The 27,569-nt window shown below is 38.5% G+C and overlaps 1 protein-coding gene and 1 long non-coding RNA gene across 6 annotated transcripts in view; one reads left to right on the forward strand and one right to left on the reverse strand.

Moving 5' to 3' along the window:
* LOC139044825 (uncharacterized) overlaps window positions 1-24,848 on the forward strand; it is a 98,354-nt gene extending 73,506 nt beyond the window's left edge. The window contains exon 3 of the long non-coding RNA XR_011502091.1: window positions 22,143-24,848. This is a non-coding gene — a long non-coding RNA (uncharacterized lncRNA). The remainder of the gene's footprint in view (window positions 1-22,142) is intronic.
* BANK1 (B cell scaffold protein with ankyrin repeats 1) overlaps window positions 1-27,569 on the reverse strand; it is a 314,872-nt gene that overhangs the window by 2,526 nt on the left and 284,777 nt on the right. For all 5 annotated transcript variants that reach the window (XM_044766386.2, XM_044766385.2, XM_044766384.2 and 2 more), the window contains 3 exons: window positions 19,983-20,161; window positions 7,201-7,264; window positions 828-857 (listed from right to left, as the gene is read on the reverse strand). In XM_044766386.2, the coding sequence (XP_044622321.2) occupies window positions 828-857; window positions 7,201-7,264; window positions 19,983-20,161 (273 nt within the window). The remainder of the gene's footprint in view (window positions 1-827; window positions 858-7,200; window positions 7,265-19,982; window positions 20,162-27,569) is intronic.

A 27,569-nucleotide genomic window follows, 5' to 3' on the forward strand; every position in this document is an offset into this window, starting at 1 on the left:
TACAGATTGACTTGGTTAGGACACTGAGGAGTTGGTTCAGCTCAGAAACAATCCAACACCTTTGAGTAATAATCTCCTTTTTCTTTTCCCCGCTTACCAGGATCAGCCAATCGCAGAGCACATTTGTATGAGACCTGGCTCCTCCTATCCCCATTGGCCCATGCTACCTGCCCCTCCTGCCTGTACCATAGGCTTTCCGTTTTTCATTCCAGCCCCGCACGGGGTTGAAGTGCTTCGCATTCCCACAGTCAGTGCTGAGGCTCAGGCCTGACAGCTGCTTCTGGCTTATCCAGCAGCTCCCTAGCTGGCCTCCAGTTCCTCTGTGCCCTCGCAACGTGCAGCACACATTCCTCCCCATCGCACTAAAGGGAACCACTTTCTCAAGCGTTGTTCTGCTTTCATTTGCTCCATCAGTAACTCCCACTTATCAATAGCTCTATCATCAGCTGCCATTTCCATATACCATCATCAGTCTTAGAACAATTCCCCACAGCAGAATTCTTATCTACATTCTAACATACGAGGAAACTGAGGCCTAAAGAACTTAAGTGACTTGCCAAGGGTCACAACTAGTGAGCCGTGAAGAGCCAGGTCGATCAGAATTGGAAGCACATCCTCCGTTCCCACATCACAGTACCTCTAGCATTGCTGCTGTGGATTCACCGCATGTCTATGTTGGGTGTCAAGTGGTTTTGCACATAAATATAAAATCTATGTGAGTTTTACACTGACCTGCCTAATCATATTAGGTTTACATTAATATTTAAATTGGTGTACTAACTGCTTTGTTTTAATCCAAAATTCTTCAGTAAATACTAAAAACTTACCATTTGGATGGTGCACAATGGTGAGCTTATCTAGAAGACAAAAAAAAAAAAAGCACATTCTACTGAGTTTTGCCCAATATTTCTCCTAAGCTCTCTTCTGTTTATTGGTTGACTACTTCTGTTCTTTGAGGTGACTATGAAGTTTCACAGTCTGATTTAAAGAATACTAACCTCTGGCCACTGAGTGTGAACCCATGTCTTTTATTACGTTAGTCTTTTTTCCTCCCAACACTTGTCCCAAGGTATTTTGATTTTAGATACATTTGACACAGTAAAAGCTTGCTGCTCTGCTTTGATATTCTTTTAGCCTGAGCTCCTCCATTCTTTTATGGAATTAACATTATTCAGGAATAGCTACATACAGTAAAATTCAGACATTTGTAAGAGTACAGGTTGATGAGTTTTGACAAATCTATACAGCCACGTGCCTATCACCCCAGTCAGGATAGAGGACATTCCCTCGTGCCCTCTTACGTCAGTCCTCACATCATTACCACCCTTGGTGACCCCTGATCTGACCTCTGTCTCTAGAGATTAGCTTTACCCGGAATTCCAGACAAAGGGAATCTTACAGTACGTACTCCTCTTGTCCGCCATCTTTCACTCAGTGTCATATCTGTGAGATTCACTCATGTTGTGGTGTATAACAATAGATATTCTCTTTTATTGCTAAGTAGTATTCCATCATATGAGTATACCACAATATAATTATGCATTCTTCTACAGAACATTTGGCTTGTTCCCAGTTTTGCTATTATAAATGAAACTGCTATGAACTTTTGTAAGCAAGTCTTTGGATGCACATATGCTTTCATTTTTTTTGGGAAAAATGCCTAGGAGTGGGTTGTCTAGGCTGGATAGTAAGTCCACACTTCACTTTTCCAGTTTATGCTCCCATCAGCAGCGCGTGCAATGCACGTCCAGTGGTTCCATGTCTTAATCATTTAATTTTGACAATATTTAAAAATTTTAGCCATTATACCCGTGTATTGGTATCTCGTTGTAGTTTAATTTGCATTTTCCCGATGATGAATGGTGTTGAGCATATTTTCACAAGCCTATTGGCCCTTTGTTTTTGTAAACTAAGATCTAGGTGCTGGAAGTGCCCATCGGTGCTGGGCTGTCATTGCTTCTAGGTCCCTTCAGCAGACAGAGCCAAGGAAATGTACAGTTTACACTTTCAACTATATTTCTGTATCTACCTGTAATACATGTTAATAGCCACGAGTTGTTATACTTTAACCTCTGATTCCAGGCCAACACAAGATTCATTCCAACCTTTCTTTCTCAGTTGTAATTCCTTTCTCTGACAAAAGGAGATCTGGCTTTCATTATCCATACACATTTATTTGTTTACTCAGCCCTAGAACACACATAAAGTTGTTTTGAAATTGCTAAACTATATCCCGGTAGAGAAATAAGCTCTACTAACTGAAGTATAGAATACCATTTTTATATATACTGTTTTTTCCTTTATTTTTATCCTTAGAATATGCTGTTTTCTAAATTTATGTGTGTTTTTTTTTCTATCTCCCTTCCGTGTGAATATGTTATTTATTCATAATACCACTAGCTTCAAATTCTCCTGCTTATATTCCATTTTGCCCCTTTCCCAGCCCCATCTTTGTTTGTTGAATATATGAAATATTAACAAAGTTCTAAAACTTAGAACTATACAAAGAAGTACACTCAGATAGTGTAGGGTTTTGTTGAGTCAGTTTTGTCTTTTAATTAATTTGTCGTTTTTGTCTAAGTTGTTAAATATATTGGCAAAAAATTAATTATATTTTCTTAGTATCTTTTTAAAGTCTGTAGGATCTGTTGTGATAGCCTCACTTTATTTTCCTGATATAGGTAACTCTTGTTTTCTCTTTTTTTCCCGTGATCATTTTGCCATTGGCTTATCAATTTTAGTTGTTTTCAAATCACTAATTTTTTATTTTCACTATTGTTCATCTCTTTCATTTTTCATTGATGTTTGATCTGATGTTTATTATTTTTTCCCTCATACCTCTTTCTGGATTTAGTTTGCTGTTCATTTTCTGGTTCCCAAAGTGAAATTTAGATCATTGATCTTAAGCTTTTCATCTTTTCTGCTATAATATTTATAGCCATAAATTTACCTCTAACTACTATTTTAGCTGCATGCCACAAATTTTGATATGTTGTATTTTCATTATCATTCAGGTTGAAATATTTTCCTGTGATTTCTTATTTGACCCATGGGATATTTTGAAATGCTGTATTTAATTCTTATCTATTTTGAGAGATTTTTCCTAATTTCTTAAATTCTAATTTATTTCCATTTTGGTAAGAGAATGTAAGATTATAAAAGACTGAATCTTTCAGAAAACATACTCTGAAGATTTGAATCTTTTGAAATTTGTTGAAACTTTTTTGCTAGCTGAACGTGTGTTCTGTCTTGGTGAACCTTCCGTGTACACCTTAAACAAACATGTATTCTGAATTTTTGATGTCTTCTTCTGTAAGTGTCAATGAGGGGTCCAGTTAGTCGATAAGTGTTGTCTAGATCTTCTGTGTTGTTACTGACTTTTGTCCATTTATTCTGTCAGCTACTCAGAAAGAGGTGAAAACATCTCTGAGTACTATCCAATTTTGCTACATGAGTTTTTAAAAAACGCATAAATACATATGCAAGATAAAGTATATTTAGGATTTTTATTTCTTCCTAGTGAATTGCCCTTTTATCATTTTGCAACAGCTTCTTCTATCTCTTATAATACTCTTTGTATTGAAATTTATCTTGTCTTATATCCATATAGCCATGCCAGCTTTCCTATGCTTACCGTTCGCATGGAAAATTCTGTGTCTTCTATTTAAAATGCGTAGCTTTTAGGCAGCATAAATTTGGGTATTGCTTTTTTATCCTAACTGAAAATGTCTACCTTCTAGATGAAATATCTAATCCATTTACATTTAACATAATTATTGATGTGTCTCAGTTTCATGCTACCATCTTGTTCTTGATTTTTTACTTATCCATTTTGTTTGCTCCTCTTTTTCTACTTTCCTGCTTTATTTTTGGTGATTCAAACAGCTTTTTAGTGCTCCATTTTATTTTATTTCCTCTATTAGTTTCTTCTTTACTTTTTAGTGATGGCTTTATAACTAAAATATGCATCCTTAACTTAGCAGGAGTGGACCTCTTTACCTCATCCTTCCTGCTTTATCCTTTCCTCTTCTTTATACCTGATTCTTCACATTCCACACTTTGAGCTTCGCTGTATAAACATTTTGTGACCACAGAAGTCCACTTATCTGCACCCTCTGTCTTTGTGTGGTTGTTTTCATACCTCTTCCTTCTTCATATGTTTTAATCCCCAACTTAAGTGCTATTATTTCGCTTTAAACACTTGTCTTTGAAATAATGTGTGAGAAGAAAGAAAACATAATGTTTTATATCTACATGCTTTGTGTAATTTTCAGTGATCTTTATTCCTTGGTGTGGATCTGAATTTCTGTTAATTAATATCTCCTTTATCCTATATGACATTCTCTAGTATTTATTTTATTGTTTCTGATAAGAAATTAGAGAATATTCTTATTCTTTTTCCTCTATATGTAACGTGTCTTTTTTTTCTCTGGTTACTTTCAAGAATTTCACTTTACCTTGGCTTGAAGCAGTTGGACTAGGAGTTATCTAGATGTAGTTCTCTTAACAGCTATGCTAATTGGGGACTTTTGAAGTTCTTGGAACTGTATGCTGGTGGTTTACATTAAATTTATCACGTTTTGGGCCATCATTTCTTTTAAAATGTTTTGTCCCAAACTCACTTTTTTCTCCTCTGGCACTGTAATTACAAGTATGCTAGACTGTGTTTTATTGTCCTGTGTGTCCCTCATGCTCTGTTCATTTTTAGTTTTTTTGTCTCCCTGTTCACCATATTGGATAATTTCTCTTGATCTGTCTTCAAGTTCATTAACTCTTAGTTTTGCTTTATCCAATCTGATGATAAGCTCATCTGATAAATTTTTCACTTCTTTTATTGTAATTTTAATTTCTACAGTTTCCTTTGGTTCTTTTATATAGTTTCAGTTTTTCTTCTGAGATTCCCTATTTATTCACTTCTTAAAACCATATTTTTCATTAATTTAATTATGTTTATACGGGCTGCTTTAAGATCAATAATGGGACCATCTCAGTTTCAGTTTTTATTGATGGCTTTCTTTTTCTTGTCTATGAATTACATTTTCCTATATCTTTGTATATTTCCTTTTTTTCTTTTAATTGATACTTGACATCACAGAAAATCTGTTATATATTCTGGATTCTGTTATATTCCTCTGATAAGTATAGACTCTAATTTTAGCAAGCAGTTTGATTACTGGCATGAACTTCTGTAGTCTTGACTTCATGCTTTTTTCAGTGTTGACCTATAGAAAGCCCAAGGGGTTTTCTAAGGCCCTCAGTGGGTCTGAGCCCACAAATTGTCTTCCATGTGGATCTTGTCGGGGCTTGGTTTTAGGCTTTATTAGGGCAGCTCTAGAGTAGGTTTTACTCTAAATCATGGTCCTTACTCATTAAATCTCTTGGATGTCATAGCGGGATGCCAGGTGATTTGATAAAGTATAAGGAGATCTTTCCGTCTCGGCAGGGCAGGAACTCAAACATTCCCAGAACAGCTTTTTCCTGGCTCTGCTCAAACTCTAGTGTCCCTGTTCTGCTTTCAATGCCCAGAAGCTGCCGTCTTGTATGTCTTGAGTGATTTTTGCCCTGCACGTGTACAGCTCACTTCTCAGCCACCGGCTTGTGGAGTCCCTCACTCCCTCCGGGGCTACCTCTCTGCACAGTTACCTCCTTTTCAATGACCCATCACATACATTCCAGCAGTTTTGGCTGCCCTGACCTTTGATCTTTGCCTTTTCAGTTCGACAAGACTGCCTTGCTTTGCACAGATTGTAGGCAGGAAATCCATCTCCTGGGCAATCATGAGAGCCTCCTCATAAACTTCATCTCTGGGATTATAGTCCTAGGCTGCCCATTATCCACTCTCTGAAATCAGTTGCCTCATATTTTTGCCAAGTATTAGTGTTCTGTCCAGTGGGAGTATTTGTTGGTACTACTCATTCCATTTTGATTGGAAGGGGAACTAGTTGATTCCTAATGGAATGGTTAAGAGCATTGACTTTGGCTTCAAATACAAATAGGCTGTAGTTTCTAATCTGTGTGCCTTTGGGCTTCTTAGTTTCGCAGAGTCTCAGTTTCCTTATTTATAAGTTGGGACTAATGCCTACCTCAAAGGGTTATTGTAAGAACAAATAAGATAATATTAAGCATATAGTAGATAGTCAATAAAAATTAGCTACTACTAGTTAAGGTTCCTAAGCAAAATTATTAACATATTTTCTATTTTTATACTTTGTTAAAATCTGAATCTTATTTCACATTAGAATACATAACTGTAGAAGTCAGTTATCTGTAAATTAGTCCTGTGTTTATGATCTTAGTTATTTTAGAAAGTATATTTCAGCTATAGAAAACATCTAAGAGATCTTAAAGAACTCTCTATGGAAAAGCAGATAACTACCCAATATTTGAAAAGAAAATGAATTTTAACAGGGTGCATTTCAACATGAAGCACCAACTGAAAGCTTTGCAATATTATTGAAAATGGAAGGGATGGAAACTTTCAAGTTTTGCAGTTTTGCTAGTGGTTGTTCGTTTTTAATGATCTATGCAGGGATAGGGATGGGGGAAAGAATGGTCAGATAATGGCAACATAATTTATTCTCAATTTTGGAATGTGTTGTTTATCTTTGGAGAAGATTTACCATCTTAATAATGTTTGGTTTATGTTAACATTAAAATGAGTCTTTTCTCCCCCTGAGAGCAATTGTTAATTATTAGCAAGGGGAATCTCATCACCAACAGGCACACTAGCTGCAGGAGAAAGCAACCTGAGATTTACAATTTAAAATGATCCACATGTGGACAATTGTGCTAACTGATTATATTGAGAATATTCTACTTTATTAAAAAAGTATGACTCCTTAATAATTCAATACTTTATATAATGACTGATATAAAAAAACTGGAACAGAATTATCTTATTTGCAACTTACAGAGAAATCAAAGGAAAGAAAGTAACTAGTGTTTATTGAAAGTCCATTATGGGTCAGAGAAGGTGAAAAGTATTTTATACATTAACTCACATAACCGCTTACAGATATGTGTATAACTATTCTGTTTTGCAGACAAGGAACCTGAACACCAGGGATTAAGACACTCTACAGGTCACACAGCTGGGAAGTGATGAAGTGTAGATCTGAATTCAGGCCTGTTTGACTCCACAGTCCTTGCATTTTCCACTTCATTACTAACATTTTTGAATACTAGGCAAATTTTACTTACCAAAGACATTTTCTTCCTCTGGCCTGTTCCCAATAATGCAATCTCGTAGTTGGCGTAGTTTTTCCTTAATGAGGAAACAACCAGGATACAGAAGTCAAGATTTACAAATTTGTCATGGATCAAGATGAAAATATCAACTACTATAACCAGCACCACCTGACTACTTACTACCCATTTGGTACTCACAATGTCCCAATCATCATCCTTGCTACATTACATGTATTATCGTACTTAATCCTCACAACTTCATGAAGTGGATAGAAACTGTCTTCTTCTCATTTTACATACATGGAAACTGAGATACAGACAGGCTAAGTAGCTTTCCCAAATCACAGTTATAAGTGGTAGAGTCAGGATTGGAACCCAGAGCCCAGTTCATTTGGGAGCTGTTTTCCCAATCTAACACCTGAGAAGTCTACACTGGCTATTTGGTGCCCAAAAGCAGGAGGGTGACACAATGGGGATTTGCTGGTGTCTGAGTCCAACTCCAGCCTCAGTAGGGCACCATCCTTCCTAGGAATTCCTCCTAAGAACTAAGAAATCCTTCCAGTCAACTAGGGATTGGGGAGTAAGTGGTACCTAAGGGGATTCCCCTTAGCTCATTTCTGATCTTTCTTTGCTTTCCAAATATTCTACATTTAACATGTTATCAGTTTAACCAAAACGTAAAACAAGCTCACATTCAAAAATCCCCTTTTAGAAGAGAACCTAGTAGTAGCAATTTCTCCTAAGTGTTTCTGCTGAAACCTAGACACCACATTTCCTAACTAGAGAGTTGTTTTCATTGCCTTAGAGATCCTCTCCTACGAGTGGAGCAAACGTTCTTCTTTAGGCGCTCAGCGATTATTGAAGGGCCATTGTGGGTCAGAGAAGGTGAAAGGTATTTTATACGTCAACTCACACAGCCACTTCCAGATATGTGTATAATTATTCCTGTTTTGCAGACAAGGAACCTGAACACCAGGGATTAAGATACTCTATAGGTCACACAGCTGGAAAATGATGAAGTGTAGATCTGAATTCAGGCCTGTTTGACTCCACAGTCCTTGCATTTTCCACTTCATCACCACCATTTTTTAGCAGCAGTGACAAAAGTGAAAGATAAAGTTTTCATCTCTCTATCATCTCACCTTCAGTGATTCCACATGGGTCCTCATTATTCTAGAAAACTTCTATTACTAACTCTATGTTTGTGTTAAATTTTTTGTGGTATTTTCCTAGGATGATACCTCTGCCAATAATAACATAATTTCACAGTTATCTCTTTGATAGATTCATCCTTAGCATACAAATGAATATTTTTGTAAACTACAAGAGTAATATTGAAAAGTGTATGGGAATGAGCGTGTGTGTGCATATGTTGGGAAAACAGGGAGAACATTCATTTTTTTGTTGTTCTGACTGTTGTCCAGGCCCTCATGTTAAGGACTGACTAAGGAAACATAGGGAAAAAGCTTCTTGATGTTGGTGTTGGCAACGATGTTTTGGATATGACATTCAAAAGCACAAGCAACAAAAGCAAAAATAAACAAGTAGGACGACATCAATCTCAAAAGCACATCAGAAGAAGCAATCAACGAACTGAAAAAGCAGCCTTCAGAATGAGAGAAAATATTTGTAAATCATATATCTGATAAGGAGTTAATACCCAAAATATACAAAGACTTCATTTACCCCAATAGCAAAAACCAAATAATCAGGTTAGAAAATGAGCAGAGGAACTGAATAGAAATTTTTCCAAAAAAGACAAACAAATGGCCAATAGGTATATAAAAAGGTCCTCAACAGCACTAATCATCAGGGAAATGCAAATCAAAGCCGCAATGAGATATCACCTCACACCTGCTAGAACGGTGATCATCAAAGGACAAGAAATGAGTGCTGGCAGGATGTGGACAAAAGAGAACCTTTGTGCACTGTTGGTGGGAATGGAAATTTGTGCAGCCACTATGGAAAACAGCATGTAGGTTCCCTAAAAAACTAAAAATAGAACTACCATATGATCCAGCAAGCCCACTTCTGGGTATACACCCAAAAGAAATGAAAACAGCATATTGTGCACTGCAGCATTATTTACAATAGCGAAGATATGAAGACAACCTAAGTCTGTCAATGGATGAATGGATAAAGAAGATGTGATAGGATAGAAAGAAGATTGGAATATTGTTAAGCCATGAGAAAGAAGGAAATTGTGCCATTTGCATGAACATGAACGAAGCTTGAGGGTAGTATGCTAAGTGAAAAAAGTCAGAGAGAGAAAGACATACTGTGTGATGTCACTTATACATGGAATCTAAAACAGCTAAGCTCTTGGAGACAGAGAGTAGAATGGTGGTTACCAGGGATGGGGGAGTGGGGGAAAAGGGGAGGTGTTGGTCAAAGAGTACAAACTTCCAAGTATAAGATAAATAAGTTCTGTGGACCTAACATACAGCTTGGTGATTATAGAAACTGCAGTACTGTATTATATACTTGAAAGTTGCTAAAGGAGTAGATATTGTGTCCTCATCCCAAAAAAGAAATGGTAATATGTGACATGATGGAGCTGTTAGCTGATGCTATGGTGGTATAAGCATTTTGCAATATATAAGTGTGTCAAATCTACACTTTGTACACCTTAAATTTACACAATGTTATATGTCAATTATATCTCAATAGAGCTGGGAAAAAAGGGAAAAAGACTGATTCCTTGAATAGTATTCAGTCAGAGTCACTGACCTTTGGCTCTTCTGGGAGGTAGCCTTTGTGCATGTTCTTGCACTTATGTTAATTTTTTTGTTTTGTTTTGCATAAACACTAACCATATCCATTATCCTATTGTCCCTATATGTTAGATACATCAGATCAGTCTCGAAGGACAGTAGTCCCTGATGAGGATTTTTAGGCTGCTTAATTTTAAAATGGCTTATGATGAGGATTTTTAGGCTGGTTAGTTTTAAAACTACAGATGAGATTCAGGCTCCAAGGAGTGGAATTTGTTTGCCCCTTTGTTGGGAAACATTTACATTTCTAAGGGAAACCTCTATCTGTGAAGATGCCTCCCTCTCTGTGCCAGGAAGAAGGGGGGATGGTCTTATCTCTAGAAGCTCTTAATGGGGAAGGCAAGAACTTAAGTTGGTTGCTGTCTGGCAATCTCATGTAACTGGTTTAGGGTGGTGGCGTCTAACCTTTCTAACCTTTACTTAATCCGATTTGCTTCTTGTCTAAAAGTCATGGGATCACCCAATGACCAGACCCCACCTGCACTGATACCACTTTAACTTTTTTTCATGTTCTTTCCTTTGTCTTGTAAAGAGATGAATCATATACCTATGCCTTAAATTTAGCCCTAACCCTCAACTCGGGGCAGCAGCAGGAGCTCTGACTGCCCGTGGGTCCTGTCCCCACGCACCAGCTCTGCCTGCCCATGGGTCCTGTCCCCATGCCAGCGGGGGCAGCAGCAGCAGCTCTGCCTGCCCATGGGCTCTGTCCCCATGCCAGCGGGGGCAGCAGAAGCGGCGGCAGCAGAAGCTCTGACTGCCCATGGGTCCTGTCCCCATGCTATTCCATACTATTCTCTAAATAAAAGAGCACTACTGCCAGATCTTGAGAGTCTAAGAAATCTTTCTTTCGACCCCTCGGCTCACCGACCCCGCATCAGTCCCCCTCTTATGCACGGTTTCGCTGTTCGCAGTTTCAGTTACCCTGCAGTCAATCACGGTCCAAAAATATTAAGTGGAAAATTCCAGAAATACACAACTCATAAGTTTTAAATTGTGCACTGGCGAGATCTCATCGCGATGGCGGTGTAAGCAGACTCTGAACTCATCTCCTCCCATGAACACAACCAGGTTACAACTATTTTTGGAAAAATTATCCCGGATTGAAAACTGAAAACTGGATAAAAAGAACCCCCACAACAAGGAACACTCCTGACTAAGGCAGAAGAGGCAGAAATTCCTGCTGGAGAGGAAAAAGCCACCTTTGGGAGCAGCAGAGCTTCTCAGCTGACCAGGCGGGAACCACCCTAAGGTATGCAGCCCACCCTGGAGGAGTGAGGTCTGGATTGGGGCCGATACTGCTATATGCATCCTTCAGACACAGTCCAGATGAGATGCGGGTCTTACTGTCTGACTTTGCTGGCTATTAACTGCAGGGAGGACACCCCCAGGAAAGCTATCAGCCAAAAGCCGAAAAGATCTGGTCTTAAAGGGCCCACGCACAAACTCACTCATTGCAGCAAACTAACATCACCAGAGAGAAGGCTGACAGTCCTTTGGTGAAATGAGACTCACCTGCTGGGCTCTGGGGGCATCTCGGTGAGAGGAGGGACCTCTCTGGAGACTGAGACATTCGTGGGGGCCATTGTTCTGACTTGGTCGAGGCGTACTGACACAGACCCCGGTGGGTGCCGTTGAGGTTCTTCCCTTGGCCTGTTAGCCCAGAGGTCTGCCACACCCACTAGAGCACAGATTTAATCCAGTTCAGCCAGGGCAGGCAGCCTGCCCTAGAGACTGGCCCCACCTAACAGCAAGCCCTCAGGCTACTTTTCAGCCTGCATTGGCTGGGTGTTGATTCTCTACAGGCAAGGGAGTGTGTCTGCCTCTGTGGGGCAGGGCCTGTGTGAGGACCAGGTGAACTGTGGCGGACATTGGTGGAGAGGTGGGGGCCTCTGCAGTGAGGCATCAGGGTACGCTCCAGGGGATTGAGAAGTGTGCATGGATCAGGACTGTGTTGATGGTGTGTGTGGTCCTGTGGGGGGTGAGGCTTATCAGTGGCAGAAGACCTGTGCTTCACAAATAGCCATAAAAAAGACCAGCCCCACCTTCCAAAGCCTGAAACAATTGAGTGCTCCTGAGCCTACGGCCAGCCCCATTCAGCAGCACTCCTAAGAGAACTGACAACAGCCTTGTAGGCCTGAGGCCTATCCCAACTGTACACACCTGAGCCTAGCAACCAGCTACACTGGGTACCAACCCAATTAAGAGGAAAACTGCAACAGGAGTCTGTGGATAGACTTTGTAGCCAGCAGTGCTGAGGCTCCCCAAACCAGATTTACAAACAGCTGGCCAGGGAAGAAAAGACTAGACTCCCTGTGTACCTGCAGTGGGAGCAACCCTGCCACAGCAGAAGGACACAGGTAGCCCACAAAGGAGTCACTCTTGGATCTTCTGGACTGGTGAAGAGAGGGAAGCACACTGCTGGGCCTCATAAAGCATCTAATACATAAGGCCACTTCTCCAAGATCAGGAGGCATAGCCAACTCACCTAATACATAGAAATAAGCACAGAGAAAGAAGCATAATGAGGAGACAAAGGAATACTTTCCAACCAAGGGGACAGGACAGAACCCCAGAAAAAGGACTAAATGAAACAGAAACAAGTGACCTACGTGACAAAGAGTTCAAAAAAAATATCAGAAGGGTGCTCACAGATATTGGGAGAAGACTGGGTGAACACAGTGAGCCCACCAGCAAAGAACTGGAAGATATAAAAAAAGAACCAATCAGAAATAGAGAATACAATACTGGAAATGAAAAATTCACTAGAGGGACTCAATAGCAGAGTAGAGGATGCAGAAGAATGGATCAGTGAGCTAGCTGAAAGACTGGAGGAAATCACCCTAGCTGAACAGACAAGAGAAAAAAGAATTAGACAGAATGAGAACAGTCTATGGGAACTCTCGGACAATATCAAGCATGCTAACATTCAGCTTATAGGTGTCCCGGAAGGAGAAGAGAGACACAAAGGGGCAGAAAATTTATTTGAAGAAATAATAGATGAAAATTTTCCTAAACTAGGGAAGAAAACAGACATCCAAGTACAGGAAGCACAGAGAGCTCCAAACAAGATAGGCCCAAAGAGGCCCACACCAAGACACATTATAATTAAAACGTCCAAAATTAAAGATAAAGAGAGAATCCTAAAAGCAGCAAGAGAAAGGCCACAAGTGACATATAAAGGAAAACCCATAAGGCTATCAGCTGATTTCTTAACCAAGACCCTACAGAACAGAATGGCACAACGTATTTAAAGTGCTAAAAGGAAATTTCCTACAGCCAAGAATACTTTATCCATCAAGGTTGTCATTCATAATGGAACGAGAGATAAAGAACTTCCTAGACAGGCAAAAATTAAAGGAGTTTATTACCAAGAAACCAGTTCTGCAAGAAATGCTGAAGGGACTTATTTAAGTGGGAAAGCAATGACTACAAATAGAGATTAAAAAAAATTATCAAAAAAACAAACAAAAAACCAGGCAATAAAATCACTTGTAAAGGTAAAAATATAGTATAGGTAGCAGATCAACTACCTGTGATGATAATATGAAGGTTAAAAGACAAATGTACTAAAATCACCTATTTCAATGATAAGAGGGTATGGATAGACACACACTAAACAAGAGACTATATGTGATTTCAAAAACATAATGTGGGAGGAGGGGATGAAAAAGTAGAGCTTTTAGAAAGAGGTGAAGCTAAAGAGTCTATCAACTCAATATAGACTGTTATATACATAGAATATTAAATAGGATCCTCATGGTAATCACAAATCAGAAACCTATAATAAGTAAGCAAAAAAGTAAGACAAAAGAAATCAAACATATTAGTAAAGATAGCCATCAAACCACAAGGACAGAGAACAAGAGAAAAAGACAGGAACAGAGAAGAACTACTAAAACACCCAGACAAAAAAGTAACAAAATAGCAATAAATACATGTTTATCCATAGCTACTTTAAATGTCAATGTACTAAATGCTCCAATAAAATGCCAAAGGGTGGCCAATTGGATAAAAAACAAGACCCATGTATATGCTGCATACAAGAGACACACTTCAGACCTAAAGACACTCACAAACTGAAAGTGAAAGGATGGAAAAAGATGTTCCATGCAAATGGCAAAGAAAAGAAAGCACAGGTAGCAATACCTATATCAGATAAAATAGACTTTAGAACAAAAACTATAACAAGAGACAAAGAAGGGCACTACATAATGATAAAGGGAACAATCCAACAAGAAAATATAACACTTGTAAATATCTATGCACCCAACATAGGAGCACCTAAATATATAAAGCAATTATCAACAGACATAAAAGGAGAAATAGACAGTAACACAATAATAGTAGGGGACCTTAACACTCCACTTACACCAATGGATAGATCATCCAAACAGAAGATCAATATGGAAACACTGGCATTAAAGGACACATTAGACCAGATGTACTTAGTAGATACATATAGAACATTCCATCCAAAAACCACAGAATACACATTCTTTTCAAATGCACATGGAATATTCTCCAGGATTGATCACATATTAGGCCACAAAACAAGTCTTTATAAATTTAAATAAGATTTAAGAGATAAATTTAAGAAGATTGAAATAATACCATGCATCTTTTCTGACCACAAAAGTATGAAACTAGAAATCAATAACAGGAAGAAAACCAGAAAAGACACAAAAATGTGGAGATTAAACAAAATGCTACTGAACAATGATTGGGTCAATGAAGAAATCAAAGGAGAAATCAAAAAATTCCTGGAGACGAATGAAAATGAAAACATGACATGCCAAAATCTGTGGGATACAGCAAAAGTGGTTCTACGAGGGAAGTCTATAGCAATTCAGGCCTACCTCAACAAAAAAGAAACATCCCAAATAGACAATCTAAAAGTGCATCTAAAGGTACTGGAAAAACAACAACAAACAGAGCCCCACATCAGCAGAAGGAAGGAAATGATAAAAATCAGAGCAGAAATAAATGAAATAGAGACTAAAAAAACAATAGAAAAAATTAATGAAACCAAGAGCTGGTTCTTTGAAAAGATAAAGAAAATTGACAAACCCTTAGCTAGACTCACCAAGAAAAAAAGAGAAAAGGCTCAAATAAATAAAATCAGAAATGAAAGAGGAGAGATTATAATGGACACCTCAGAAATACAAAAGATAACAAGAGATTACTATGAAGAACTATCCACCAACAAATTGGATAATCTAGAAGAAATGGATAAATTCTTAGAAACATACAACCTTCCAAAACTGGACCAAGAAGCAGAGAATCTGAATAGACCGAACACCAGTAAGGACATTGAAACAGCAATCAAAAACCTCCCAAAAAATAAAAGTCCAGGACCAGATGGCTTCCCCGGTGAATTCTACCAAACATTCAAAGAAGACTTAATACCTATCCTTCTCAAACTCTTCCAAAAAATTGAAGAGGAGGGAAGCTTCCTAAGTCATTCTGTGAAGCCGACATTATCCTGATACCAAAACCAGACAAGGACAACACAAAAAAAGAAAATTACAGGCCAATATCACTGATGAACATCAATGCAAAAATCCTCAACAAAATACTAGCAAATCGAATACAACAAGACTTTAAAAAGATCATACATCATGATCAAGAGGGTTTCATTCCAGGGATGCAGGGATGGTTCAACATCCACAAATCTATCAACGTAATACACCACATTAATAAAATGAAGGATAAAAATCACATGATCATCTCAATAGATGCAGAGAAAGCACTTGACAATATACAGCATCCATTTATGATAAAAACTTTAAATAAAATGGGTATAGAAGGAAAATACCTCAACATAATAAAGGCCATATATGACAAAGCCACAGCAAATTTCATTCTCAACAGAGAAAAACTGAAAGCTATCCCTCTAAGAACAGGAAGCAGGCAAGGATCTCCACTGTCACCACTCTTATTTAACATATTATTGGAAGTCCTAGACACAGCAATCAGGCAAGAAGAAGAAATAAAAGGGATCCACACCGGACAAGAAGAAATGAAACTGTCACTCTTTGCAGACAACATGATTTTATGTCTTGAAAACCCTAAAGAATCCACTAAAAAACTTTTAGAAACAATAAAGGAATACAGTCAAGTCACGGGATACAATATCACTGTACAAAAATCGGTTGCATTTCTATACACTAACAACGAAGTAGCAGAAAGAGAAATTAAGAATACAATCCCATTTACAACTGCAACAAAAAGAATAAAATACCTAGGAATAAACTTAACCAAAGAGGTGAAAGATCTGTACACCGAAAACTATAAAACATTGTTGAAAGAAATTGAAGACACAAAGAAAATGAAAGATATTCCGTGCTCTTGGGTTGGAAGAATTAACATAGTTAAAATGTCCATACTTCCTAAAGCAATCTATAGATTCAATGCAATCCCTATCAAAGTTCCAACAACATATTTCACAGAAATAGAACAAAGAATCCTAAAATTTATATGGAACAACAAAAGACCCTGAATAGCCAAAGGATTCCTGAGAAAAAAGAACATAGCTAGAAGTATCACACTCCCTGATTTCAAAATATACTAGAAAGCCATAGTGACCAAACAGCATGGTACTGGCACAAAAACAGACACACAGATCCATGGAACAGAATCGAGAGCCCAGAAATAAACCCACACACTTACGGACAGCTAATATTTGACAAGGGAGCCAAGAGCATATGATGGAGAAAGGAGAGTCTCTTCAATAAATGGTGTTGGGAAAACTGGACAGCCACATGCAAAAGAATGAAAGTAGACCATTCCCTTACTCCATGCACAAAAGTCAACTCAAAATGGATTAAAGATTTGAACGTAAGACCTGAAACCATGAAACTTCTAGAAGAAAACATAGGCAGTGCGCTCTTCGACATCGGTCTTAGCAGCATATTTTCAAGTCCCATGTCTGACTGGGCAAGGGAAACAAAAGAAAAAATGAACAAATGGGACTACATCAAAGCAAAAAGCTGCTATACAGCAAAGGAAAGCAGTAACAAAATGAAAAGACAACCTAACAATTAGGAGAAGATATTTGCAAACCATTTATCAGATAAGGGCTTAATATCCAAAATGTACAAACAACTCATACAGCTCAACAACAAAAAAACCAACAACCCAATTAAAAAATGGGCAAAAGATTTGAACAGAGATTTCTCCAAAGAAGATATATGGATGGCCAACAGGCATATGAAAAGATGCTCAACATCATTAGCTATCAGGGAAATGCAAATCAAAACTACAATGAGGTATCACCTCACTCCAGTCAGAATGGCTATAATTAACAAGACAGGAAACAACAAATGTTGGTGAGGATGTGGAGAGAAGGGAACTCTCGTACACTGCTGGTGGGAGTGCAAACTGGTACAGCCACTATGGAAAGCCGTATGGAGTATCCTCAGAAATTAAGAATAGATCTACCATATGATCCAGTTACCCCACTGCTGGGTATTTATCCAAAGAACTTGAAAACACAAAGGCATAAAGATACTTGCACCCCTATGTTCATTGCAGCATTATTCACAATAGCCAAGATTTGGAAGCAACCTAGGTGCCCGTCAAGGGACAAATGGATAAAGAAGATGTGGTATTTACACACGATGGACTACTACTCAGCCATAAGAAATGACGAAATTTGGCCATTTCTGACAACATGGATGGTCTTTGAGGGTATTATGCTGAGTGAAATTAGTCAGAGGGAGAAAGTTAAATACCGTATGATCTCACTCATAAGTAGAAGATAAAAACAACAACAAACAAACACATAGCGTTGGAGATTGGATTGGTGGTTACCACAGGCTAAATGGGGAGGCCAAAAGGGGTGATTAGGCTCACATGTGAGGGGATGGACTATAATTAGTTTTTGGGTGGTGAACATGATGTAATCTACACAAAATTCGAAATATATTATGATGTACATCCGAAAGTTATATAATGTTATAATCCAATGTTACTGCAATTAAAAAAAAAAAGTGCACTGTTCTGAGTAGGGTGATGAAATTTCGCACCATACTGCCTGGGACGTGAATCATCTCTTTGTCCAGGGGATCCACACTGTACATACCACCCGCCCCAGCCACTAGCAGCATCTTGGTTATCAGATCCACTGTGGGGCATCAAAGTCCTTGTGTACAAGTAGCCCTCATTCTACTTAATAATGGCCCCAAAGCGCAAGAGTAGTGATGCTGGCAATTTGTATATGCCAAAAAGAAGCCACTGAGTGCTTCCTTTAAAGGAAATGTTGAAAGTTCTGGCCTTGGTAAGAAAAGAAAAAAATCATATGCGGAGGTGCTAAGATCTACAGTAATTTCATTATATCTATTGTTAGAATTGTTCTATTTTATTATTATTATTGTTATTAATCTCTTACTGTGCCTAATTTATAAATTAAACTTTATCATAGATATGTGTGCATAGGAAAAAACACAGCATATATGGGGTTCCTACTATCTGAGGTTTCAGGCCTCCCCTGGGGTCTTGGAATATATCCCCCGGAGGATAAGGGGGCACTGCTGTAGTGAGCATGGTCCACCTTAATTTCTTTCTAAAACAATATTGAATATAAATATACAAACAAAATAGAAACAACCAAGAATTTAATAAAACAAGTAGTGAAATCATTTCCAAGAAGACATTTTGTTTGGCTTTCTCTAATTTGTAAGCTTTATTAGTGAAGGGTCTAAGGAGGATGAAGGACAATAGATTTATTTCAACAAAGCTTATCTAATCCAGCCATCCTAGCAAAGGGGTTTGCAGGTCTGCGCTTGAGCACGTGTTGCCTGTTTTGGGGTAGGAGGGACGTCTCATGGAGATGCCTCGGCACACGGTGAGGAGCAGCGCTGCAATTCCGGCCAGGAGCGACCAGCGGGCGCAGGGCTCCACGGTCGGCACGGTGCGCGTTTGTTTGGCAAAATGGCCGCCCTGGCTGCACAAGGCCCGATCCGAGCAGGTGCCGCCGCCGGCCCACAGCCAGAGCTGCCCTGGAGATGGGCCCTTCCTGACCGGAGGGACCTTAGATGTGCTGGGGGCGCCCCTGGCCTCAACTGTCTCCTGCCTATATGCCACATTCTTTGAAATTTCACCACTGGGACTAATTTTTCTGTCATTGAAAAATGTTTTCCTAAGCATTGTTTTTAAATAAAAATGATCTCTTTGGAATGGTGGCACGTTAAGCTATTAATGATTATTTATACTTTGGTCTAAACTAGCTAATTAAATGTGTTTAATCAAACAGCTGCCCGAGAACTGGTTTCTAAGGCACTGGGGCTTTCCATGATGATAAGAAAAACACTGCGGGCGCATCTGGGGAGAGGGAAGGCCTGTGGGACGAATAGAGCACGGTCCTGACCCGTCACTCAGGAATGTCGCGGGGTGTTTATGGTTTATTTTGTTTTCAGTCTCATCTCAGAACCACCTCCTCTAATTCGCTCTCAGGATGTAGATTGTATTTATAGAAGACAAGCTCATCTGAGGTTAATACTCTCGGCATCATTTCTCTGCGAATTCTGACCGATACATATATAGGGTTTTTCCCCCCCAAAAGTTGAGGAGAAGAGGAGATAAAATTCATTACATTTCGTTTAGGACTGTTGCCTGATATGATTTCATCCGTTTTCTCGTCCCTTTAAGTCTGGTCCACATAGCACACTCTTCGGAAGGCGGGGCACAGCTTAAGTGTAAAGAAGCGTCACCCTAATTTCAGCAGGAAGACGCACACAACGTTCCCTGTTCTGAGGACAGCCATGCAGCTGCCTGGGTGTTAGCGCTGATACCCGCGTCCCAGCATCGGTCCACCAAACGTTTGTAAACATAAAGTCTGGATAGTTTCAAACTTCTAATTGGTAGTTTGAAAACATCTTTTTTTTTTTTTTCCCCATTCCTGTGGCTAGTGAAAAACAAAAGAACAATAATCTGTATTTCTTGTGAAGACTAAACATTTACAAGGAGGCTAGGATCACTGCAGGTGAGGGAATGTTCCAGAAGGGATGGGGTCAGTATTACCTGCTGAATCATCTCCAGGCCAGTTTTTCCCACCTGCCACTGTTTAAATTTCTCCAGGGCTTCGTCCACAGACAGTGTCCCGTTCTTGACCTTCTCCTGCAGGAGGATGAGCTCTTCCTGCCCGGCAGGCAGGCAGCCTCTTGCTGTGGACAAGGCTTGACTCTCCACCTGGGCTCTGTCTACAACACCAGGGAAGGGTGTTTTAACAAGTCAATAGACAACAACTGGCAAAAAAAGCACTCTAAAAAATAAGCAGTTTGTGTTTCTTGATCTAATCAGTCTATGCACACTTGCAGAATAAATCAGTATAAATTTTTTTTTTTTTGAGGAAGATTAGCCCTGAGCTAACATCTGCTGCCAATCCTCCTCTTTTTGCTGAGGAAGACTGGCCCTGAGCTAACATCCATGCCCATCTTCCTCTACTTTATATGTGGGATGCCACCAAAGCATGGCTTGACAAGTGGTGCCGTGTGCGCACCTGGGATCCCAACTGGTGAACCCCGGGCTGCCAAAGTGGAACGTGTGAATTTAACCACTGCACCATCGGGCTAGCCCCCAGTACAAATTTTTTTTTTACCAGGTTTCTTTCTAAGGATTGTAGTGCCTGGCACCTAGTGTTACAGGTAAAGAGAATGTGTGTCATCACTGACAAACACACAGGGACAAGGAGAGAAAGAACAATAGCAAAGATTCTGCCCTGCACTCCTTGTGGGAATTGCCAATTTCATGACCTTGTTGTGAGGATTACTTTTAATCATGTGAACAAAATACTTAGCATAGTGCCTGCCACATAGAAAGGTAAATAAATATTAACATTATTATTAATAATAAATATTTTTGTGGAATAAACATAATCTCTCTAGTTTTGGGAAGAGATCTGAACCAACATCCAACTGTCACAGAAGTTTAGGATCATTTAAAAATTTATTCCTGAAAGATTTAAAACAAATAATTCCTGGTCATTTTGTAGTGAACTGCTTCCTTTTCAAAAAAAGTTGATTTTGGAGCATGCCGAGTATAAGTTGGTCCACACAGTAAGAACGTTAGATGGTCCGGCTTCCCATGTGAGGCTGCTAATGCCACACCAGAGACTGGCCTGAGGCACGGTGGCAGCAAATTGCAGACCGGGGTGAATTCAGCATTTTATTTGTCCCACGTGGTGTTTAAGGACATAAGTGAACCTGCATGGCTTCAGGGATGCCATGTGCTCTCCAGGCTACCCCAATCCCTGTCACTCCCTACAGTCATTGGATGACATTACACTTGTGCTACTTGCCTGGAGGCAGAACTCATTGGAGTTTGTACTTTCTCATTTATATATTTCTATTAAGTCCAACACACTGAATGAATTATCTCAGGAGGGATCGGGTCACTCAGCGGCAGCACGTGTCTTATGCACCATCAAATCTACGGATGCCTATAGATGGGCCAGCCCGGTGGCTAAGTGGTTAAGTTTGTGCACTCTGCTTTGGCAGCCTGGTGTTCGGGTTCAGATCCCGGGTGTGAACCTACACACGGCTCATGAAGCCATGCTGTGGTGGTGTCCCAAATACAGACTAGAGGAGGGTTGGCACAGATGTTAGCTCAGGGACAATCTTCCTCACCAAAAAACTCCCCCAAAACAAAACCCACAAATATGCTCCTAATGTCTAGAAGGAGAGAATTGTGGTTGGGCCCCACTGTGTACTAGTGAGCTGTCCGTGAGCCTGGAGAAATCGCTCACTACAGGGAGCCCTTCTTCCAGAAAGAAGCAGATCAACTAGTCTGTATCTAGACCAGACTGACAAGGAGTTGGGAACAGGGAGGGCATTCAAAGTCTAGAATAACAAGGATTTGTTGATGGTGATAGGATTGGTTTGTCTGGAAAAGCGAAGTTTCAAGCACTTGCTAGCAGGTTTGACGTGTCTGAAGGGGACTTGAGCCCCGGGCTGTCTCGGCGTGATCTCTCCTGTCCCTCTCAGTGTTGAGAGGGACGCCAGCAGTGAACCTTGGAACAGGGACACAGAAGGGGTCCTTTCTGACAAGTGCATGATGCTGCCCCATGGCCAATCGTCCTGATTCCCACTGGGCTCTCTTGGCTTGCCTTTTCTCTTCAGAAGTCCTGCTCTTCCAGAACTAACAAGATGCCAACAGATTCTATATCTCAATCTTTTCCTTCAGGGATGACGGAGCATGAGATCCCAGGGAAATCGGAGAAGACAAGGCAGCCAAAGGTGTCCTGGGTCAGCAGCCCACAGCACAGGTCACAACTGAGATCTTGCTTCCTGCACCACCTGCTTCTCATCGGACTCCACACTCCGACTCAGCTCCCGGGGTGCATCTGCAGCAGGGTTCCCTGCGCCCTTTCTGCAGCTGGGAGGTGCAGCGTCTCCCCTGGAACGTGCGGTCATTACGTGCGCCCCCTGCTGTCCTCCCCTGGCCTAGGTGTGACTCCATTTTTATCTCAAGTGACCCATGCAGCTGGATTTTCTGCTTTTATGGAAGTTATGTCAAGGAAAGTCTGCCCAGAGAACTGTACCAGCTTCCATTTTGCTCTATGTACAGGTTCAGCTGAATTAAAAAAATACTGAACTTTTCAATAATATTCATTTCAGTTACCCCTTCATATTTCAAATACTAGCTACTAAAACAGAATTAAGCTGACTCTGCTGGGGAGGGTGGCGTTCGGTCCTGCGTGCTTGTGCAGAGACAAGAAGAGCAAGCGGAGCGGCAGCAGCTCCGGCAGATCGAGTCCTGGAACTGAGTCGTCCACAGCCAGACTGATTTTTACAGAGAACAGTTTGCATCATTCAAGAGAAAAAGCACAAAAACTCTAATAATTTATCATCTAAACCTTTCTTTCACTGCTCGTGATTCCCATGTGACTGTAATGTGAAGTCCTATAGCTTTAAACGCTGCACAAAGTAACAGACTTTAATAACACATATGGCAAGCGGTGCTGTCTTCATCCTTTTATTTTCCTAAATAATTGCCTGATTTCAGCTCTTTTTTATTTATTTATCTTCTTTATGAATTTAGATGCACTCTTCCAGACTGTCGTCTCTCTCTCCAAAGGAAAAAAACATACTTTCAGATTGATTTTCTTAAATCTATAAATTATTTTAGGAAGAACTTAGACTATTTAGTCTACCCATGCAGGAAAATGGTGTGCCTCTCTTCTCTGATGGGAACTTTTGGTGTTTTCAATGTACGTGAATAAGTTCTTTCTTTTATATGATGTCTCCAAACTAGTATTGTTGGCACATAAAAAAGCAAATCATTTCCAAATTATATTCAACTGTTTTAAATAATTTTTGACTCTTATAATTGATTCTCTCAGGCTTTCTAGGCAAGTATATATATCATCTAAAAATAATGAAAAAGAATCGTCTTCTCAATAGTTATCCTTTTTATTTTAGATTCATATGGTATTCCAGGTGCTAGAATTTTCCAGAATAATGGTAAGTACCAATGTTGATAAGAAGCATCCTTATCTTGTTCCTAGACCGAAGGAGAATAGCTCTGATATTGAACTAGTAAGATATTCTTGATAATGTTGAGAAATTACCCTCTTTCTTATTTTGTTAGATTTTAAAAAATAATAATGGTTTATGTCTTTTTCCTCATTAATTGAGATTATCATGTATTTTTTCTTAATGAATTAACTAGCTCATTACATTAATATTTCTACTCCATGGGATGGTTTATATAATATAAAAAAATCTTTTATGTGAGTTTGAAATACCTCAGCGGTGAAACTTGTCCCTGGTTATCTTTGGAGTTAAAATTTATGCAAATGTTTCTTAGTTATTAGTCTAGTACAATTTTTAAGTTCCTTTTATCATCTAAGTTTTTTTTATAAGTTGAGTTTAGTTTTTTAATAGACTTCATTTTTTAGATGTTTTAGGTTCGTAGTAAAAATGAGCAGATGGTACAGAGATTTCCCATAAACCCCTTCCCCCACACGAGTAGCCTCCTCCATTGTCAGCATCCCCCACCAGAGTGGTACATTTGCGCCAACTGATGAACTTACACTGACACGTCGTTATACCTGGGCAGAATTTTGTTAATTAGTATTTCTATTTGGAAAGTCATATATTTTTATATACAAGAAAAGGAAACAATTCCTCTGATTCTGTATACTGCTATCTTCTCATGACTGATTTTCTTATTGGTGTTCTGTCCAGATTTGCCACTTTACTCTTTTTAAAAATAAAATTAGATTTAGTCAACATTCCTTGTGTTTTCACATCTTTGAATTCTTTAAATTCTACATTTAATTTTCACCTTTTATTAGATCTATTTCCCCGGCTCTTGTTCCATTTTTCTACTCGAATGTCTAGTTCCTTTGTTTTCCTTGTCTTGTTTCATAACTGAAGCTGTGAAGATCTGATGTTGCGTCTGTTTATAGAGACGGTTTCTAGGGCTGTTTTCTAAGCAGTCAATTGTGTTTTAATATCCTCTTTGCCTTCAGAGTTTTCCAGAATTTTCTAATTGTTGCAATTTCTGTTAATTCTTTAAATATTGTATTGAGATCAGAAAGTGGGTTGAAGAGGTGATATTTTTATTGAGATTTGTTTTAGTAGGCTAGCATGCTATTATATTACCACTTATGGAATCTTGAAAAGTATATACTCTATGAAGTACAAACTTACATTATCCTCATTTTTCTATATACTCCTTTTAATTTTTTGTATTTCTACTACTTTATAAGTCAAAAATTCAAAGTATTTATAACCTATCACTACTACTGTGCTTTTGTCAGATTCTTCTATTTTATCACATTAAATATTTGAGTGCTCTAATATTTGCCACATAAAAGTACAGAAACGATGTGCTTTTATTTGGATTTTAGAATTTAAAGAAATAAAATGATTTTCTTTGTCTAATACTTTTGCCTTGAATTCTATTTTTTCTAAAATTAAGGTTGAAACACCTTCTTTATTTCTGTTTCTCTAAGCAATCACTATTCACATTATTCACTATTTTCAACTTTTCTTTAGTATTTTTTTGCAATATATCTTTTTAAAGCAAAATATAGTTTGATTCTGTCTTTTATCTAAATTTGAGCCTGTGTCATTTGTAAAAGAGAATGTATAACATGGCATTTGAAACCAGGCAGGCATGGGGACAAATCTCAGTTCTGTCCTCCTCCCACCTTTGTAAACTTCAGTTTCTTTGGCTAGAAAATGAATATAAATATTGCCTTTCTTAGAGGGTTGTTGCAAGGATTAAAGGAGCTAAGGTGTGTAATATGCTCTGTTGTGTCCAGGCTTGTGCAAAAGCCCAGAAAGTCGTAGAGACCTGTTGCTGTGAGGATGGCCTGGAAGGACAGAAGAAGGAGATTATAAACATGGGCTTCAAAGTAAAACAGAACCGAATTCGAATTTCACTTCTACCGCTTGTTAGTTCTGTGACCTTGGTGGCAGGTAACCAATCCACCTTAAAAAGGATAATACTATCTACCTCATAATGTAGCTGTGAGGACTTCATGAGCTAGCGTATGTAAATACTCAACACAGTGCCATTTGTCCTCAATGATGGTTACTACTTTGTGGATGTGTAACTGACACACGTATTGTCATAAGTGCTGTCCTTATACAAAATCTTTTTTGCTATACCTTTTTTTCTTTTTGACTTTACTTTTAGTTTCTGACTTTTGTCATACAGACTATGTATATTATTATATTTATTATATAAATATTAAGTGATTTTGGAAAGTACAAATTTTGTTTATTTTTAAATAATGGTTACTTTTTAAATTTCAGAGATTTTTTTACCATATATATATATATATATAGTTTTTTTTCCTTTGAGGAAGGTTAGCCCTGAGCTAACATCCACTGCTAATCCTCCTCTTTTTTTTTTGCCGAGGAAGAGTGGCCTGAGCTGAAATCTGTGCCTATCTTCCCTTATTTTGTATGTGGGACGCCTGCCACAGCATGGCTTCATAAGCAGTGCTAGGTCTGCGCTTGCGATCTGAACCTGTGAACCCTGGGCCACAGAAGTGGAGTGTGCGAACTTAACCACTGGGCCACAGGGCCAGCCTCTGCCTTCTGTTTTTTGATTAGTAAATTCATGAATGAAAGGGTATGATTTTATTTTTTCATTTTCTTCTAGTTCCTAAACATTTTTATATTATTTGAGCATTGGACCCAGATTATTGCAATAAAATTATGATTTGTTACATTATGTATTTTAATCATCTATATTTTACCTTAATGTTTTATAAATAAATTTACAACTATTTAAATTTAATTCCATTTTTTATTGAGTTCATTATTCACTATAAATTCTTTAATACCATAACCTCTTTTTGAGCTTTTTATTTTACTTAATCTTTCATTTTCCTAGAATATAGTTTGGGTAGCACTTTCATAATGACATAGAAATGTTATCTTTTTTAAAACCTTGGATATCCTAAAGCTCTATTTGTTTTCTTCTTACATGAACAAAATACCAGACTAAATATAAACTTTTTAAGTTGAAATATTTTCCCAATAAACTGTGTAGTCAATATCTCAAATTCTTGTTACACAGATTCTCTAATCTTAAAAGCTGATTTTGACTTTTAATAGAAAATCTAAGTTAAAATATTTCCTCAATACTGTAGGATTGTTTCTCCATCTTTCTAACTACGAGGATTGGCCAGGAACTTTCATATTATGTGGGTATATTTCCTTGTTTTCCTGGATCATGGTGAGCCCACACAGTCTGCATATTCCATCCCCCACACTCTGTTCTCCAAAGCTTTGTTTAGCTATGGCATTGATTGTATTTTCTGTCCTAGTTTGAAAACACCTATTATACATGAGTTGCACCTCTGTTCTCCGTATCTTCTGATTGTTTTCGGTCTTTCCATATATTTGGAACAGACGCTTCTCCAATCATGTTCTCAGCTTCAATAACTGATTTTATCTACTGTCAGTCCTTTTTCTTGTGACCAATGTGGCTTTGAATTTGCTATTGAAATTTTAGCTTCTGAGTTTATTTTATTTTTTCTCTTGTCACTTGATCTCTTTTCTTCATGTCACATGTTTCACCTCATCCTGTCATCTCCCCAAAAATGTCATTCACCTGTTTTGCGTTTGTCTCAGCCTGACTTTGACCCCTTACTTTCTGCTGCTGTCTCTTCTCTATGTTTTCAACTTGTTTATGAGTTCACAATTTTCTGAAATTTTCTTTTCTGGCTCCTGTGTATTGTTGACAGGTGTCTAGTGCTGAAGTGGAAAGGTGAGCAGGTTAGCTTAAATTTAACAAATGAAAATTCAGAATAAATAACACTTCTCTACAGTTATAGCCTTATAATATTTTCCAAAAAGTTAGAATATTTGTAAAAAACTTTAGATTTTAACAATTACAAATTGCTAGTTGAAATGTTCTTATTTTGTGTGTGTTGTGTGTGTGTATATATGTGTATGTGTATTTCCCACTATCTCCCTTTTTTTTCCTTGGTGCTTTTGAGGAAGATGCGTGACAACCTTACTCATTAAATAAATCATTTACAGAAGTGAAATTATCCTGAATCTTCATGATGAAATTCTCCTTCCTTTCCTTTGGAGTGGACTTGGAAGTTCTCATATTATTTATTTGTTCTTTTTTTTCAGT

The sequence above is a fragment of the Equus asinus genome, chromosome 3 (assembly GCF_041296235.1).
Source record: "Equus asinus isolate D_3611 breed Donkey chromosome 3, EquAss-T2T_v2, whole genome shotgun sequence".
Lineage (NCBI taxonomy): Eukaryota > Metazoa > Chordata > Mammalia > Perissodactyla > Equidae > Equus > Equus asinus.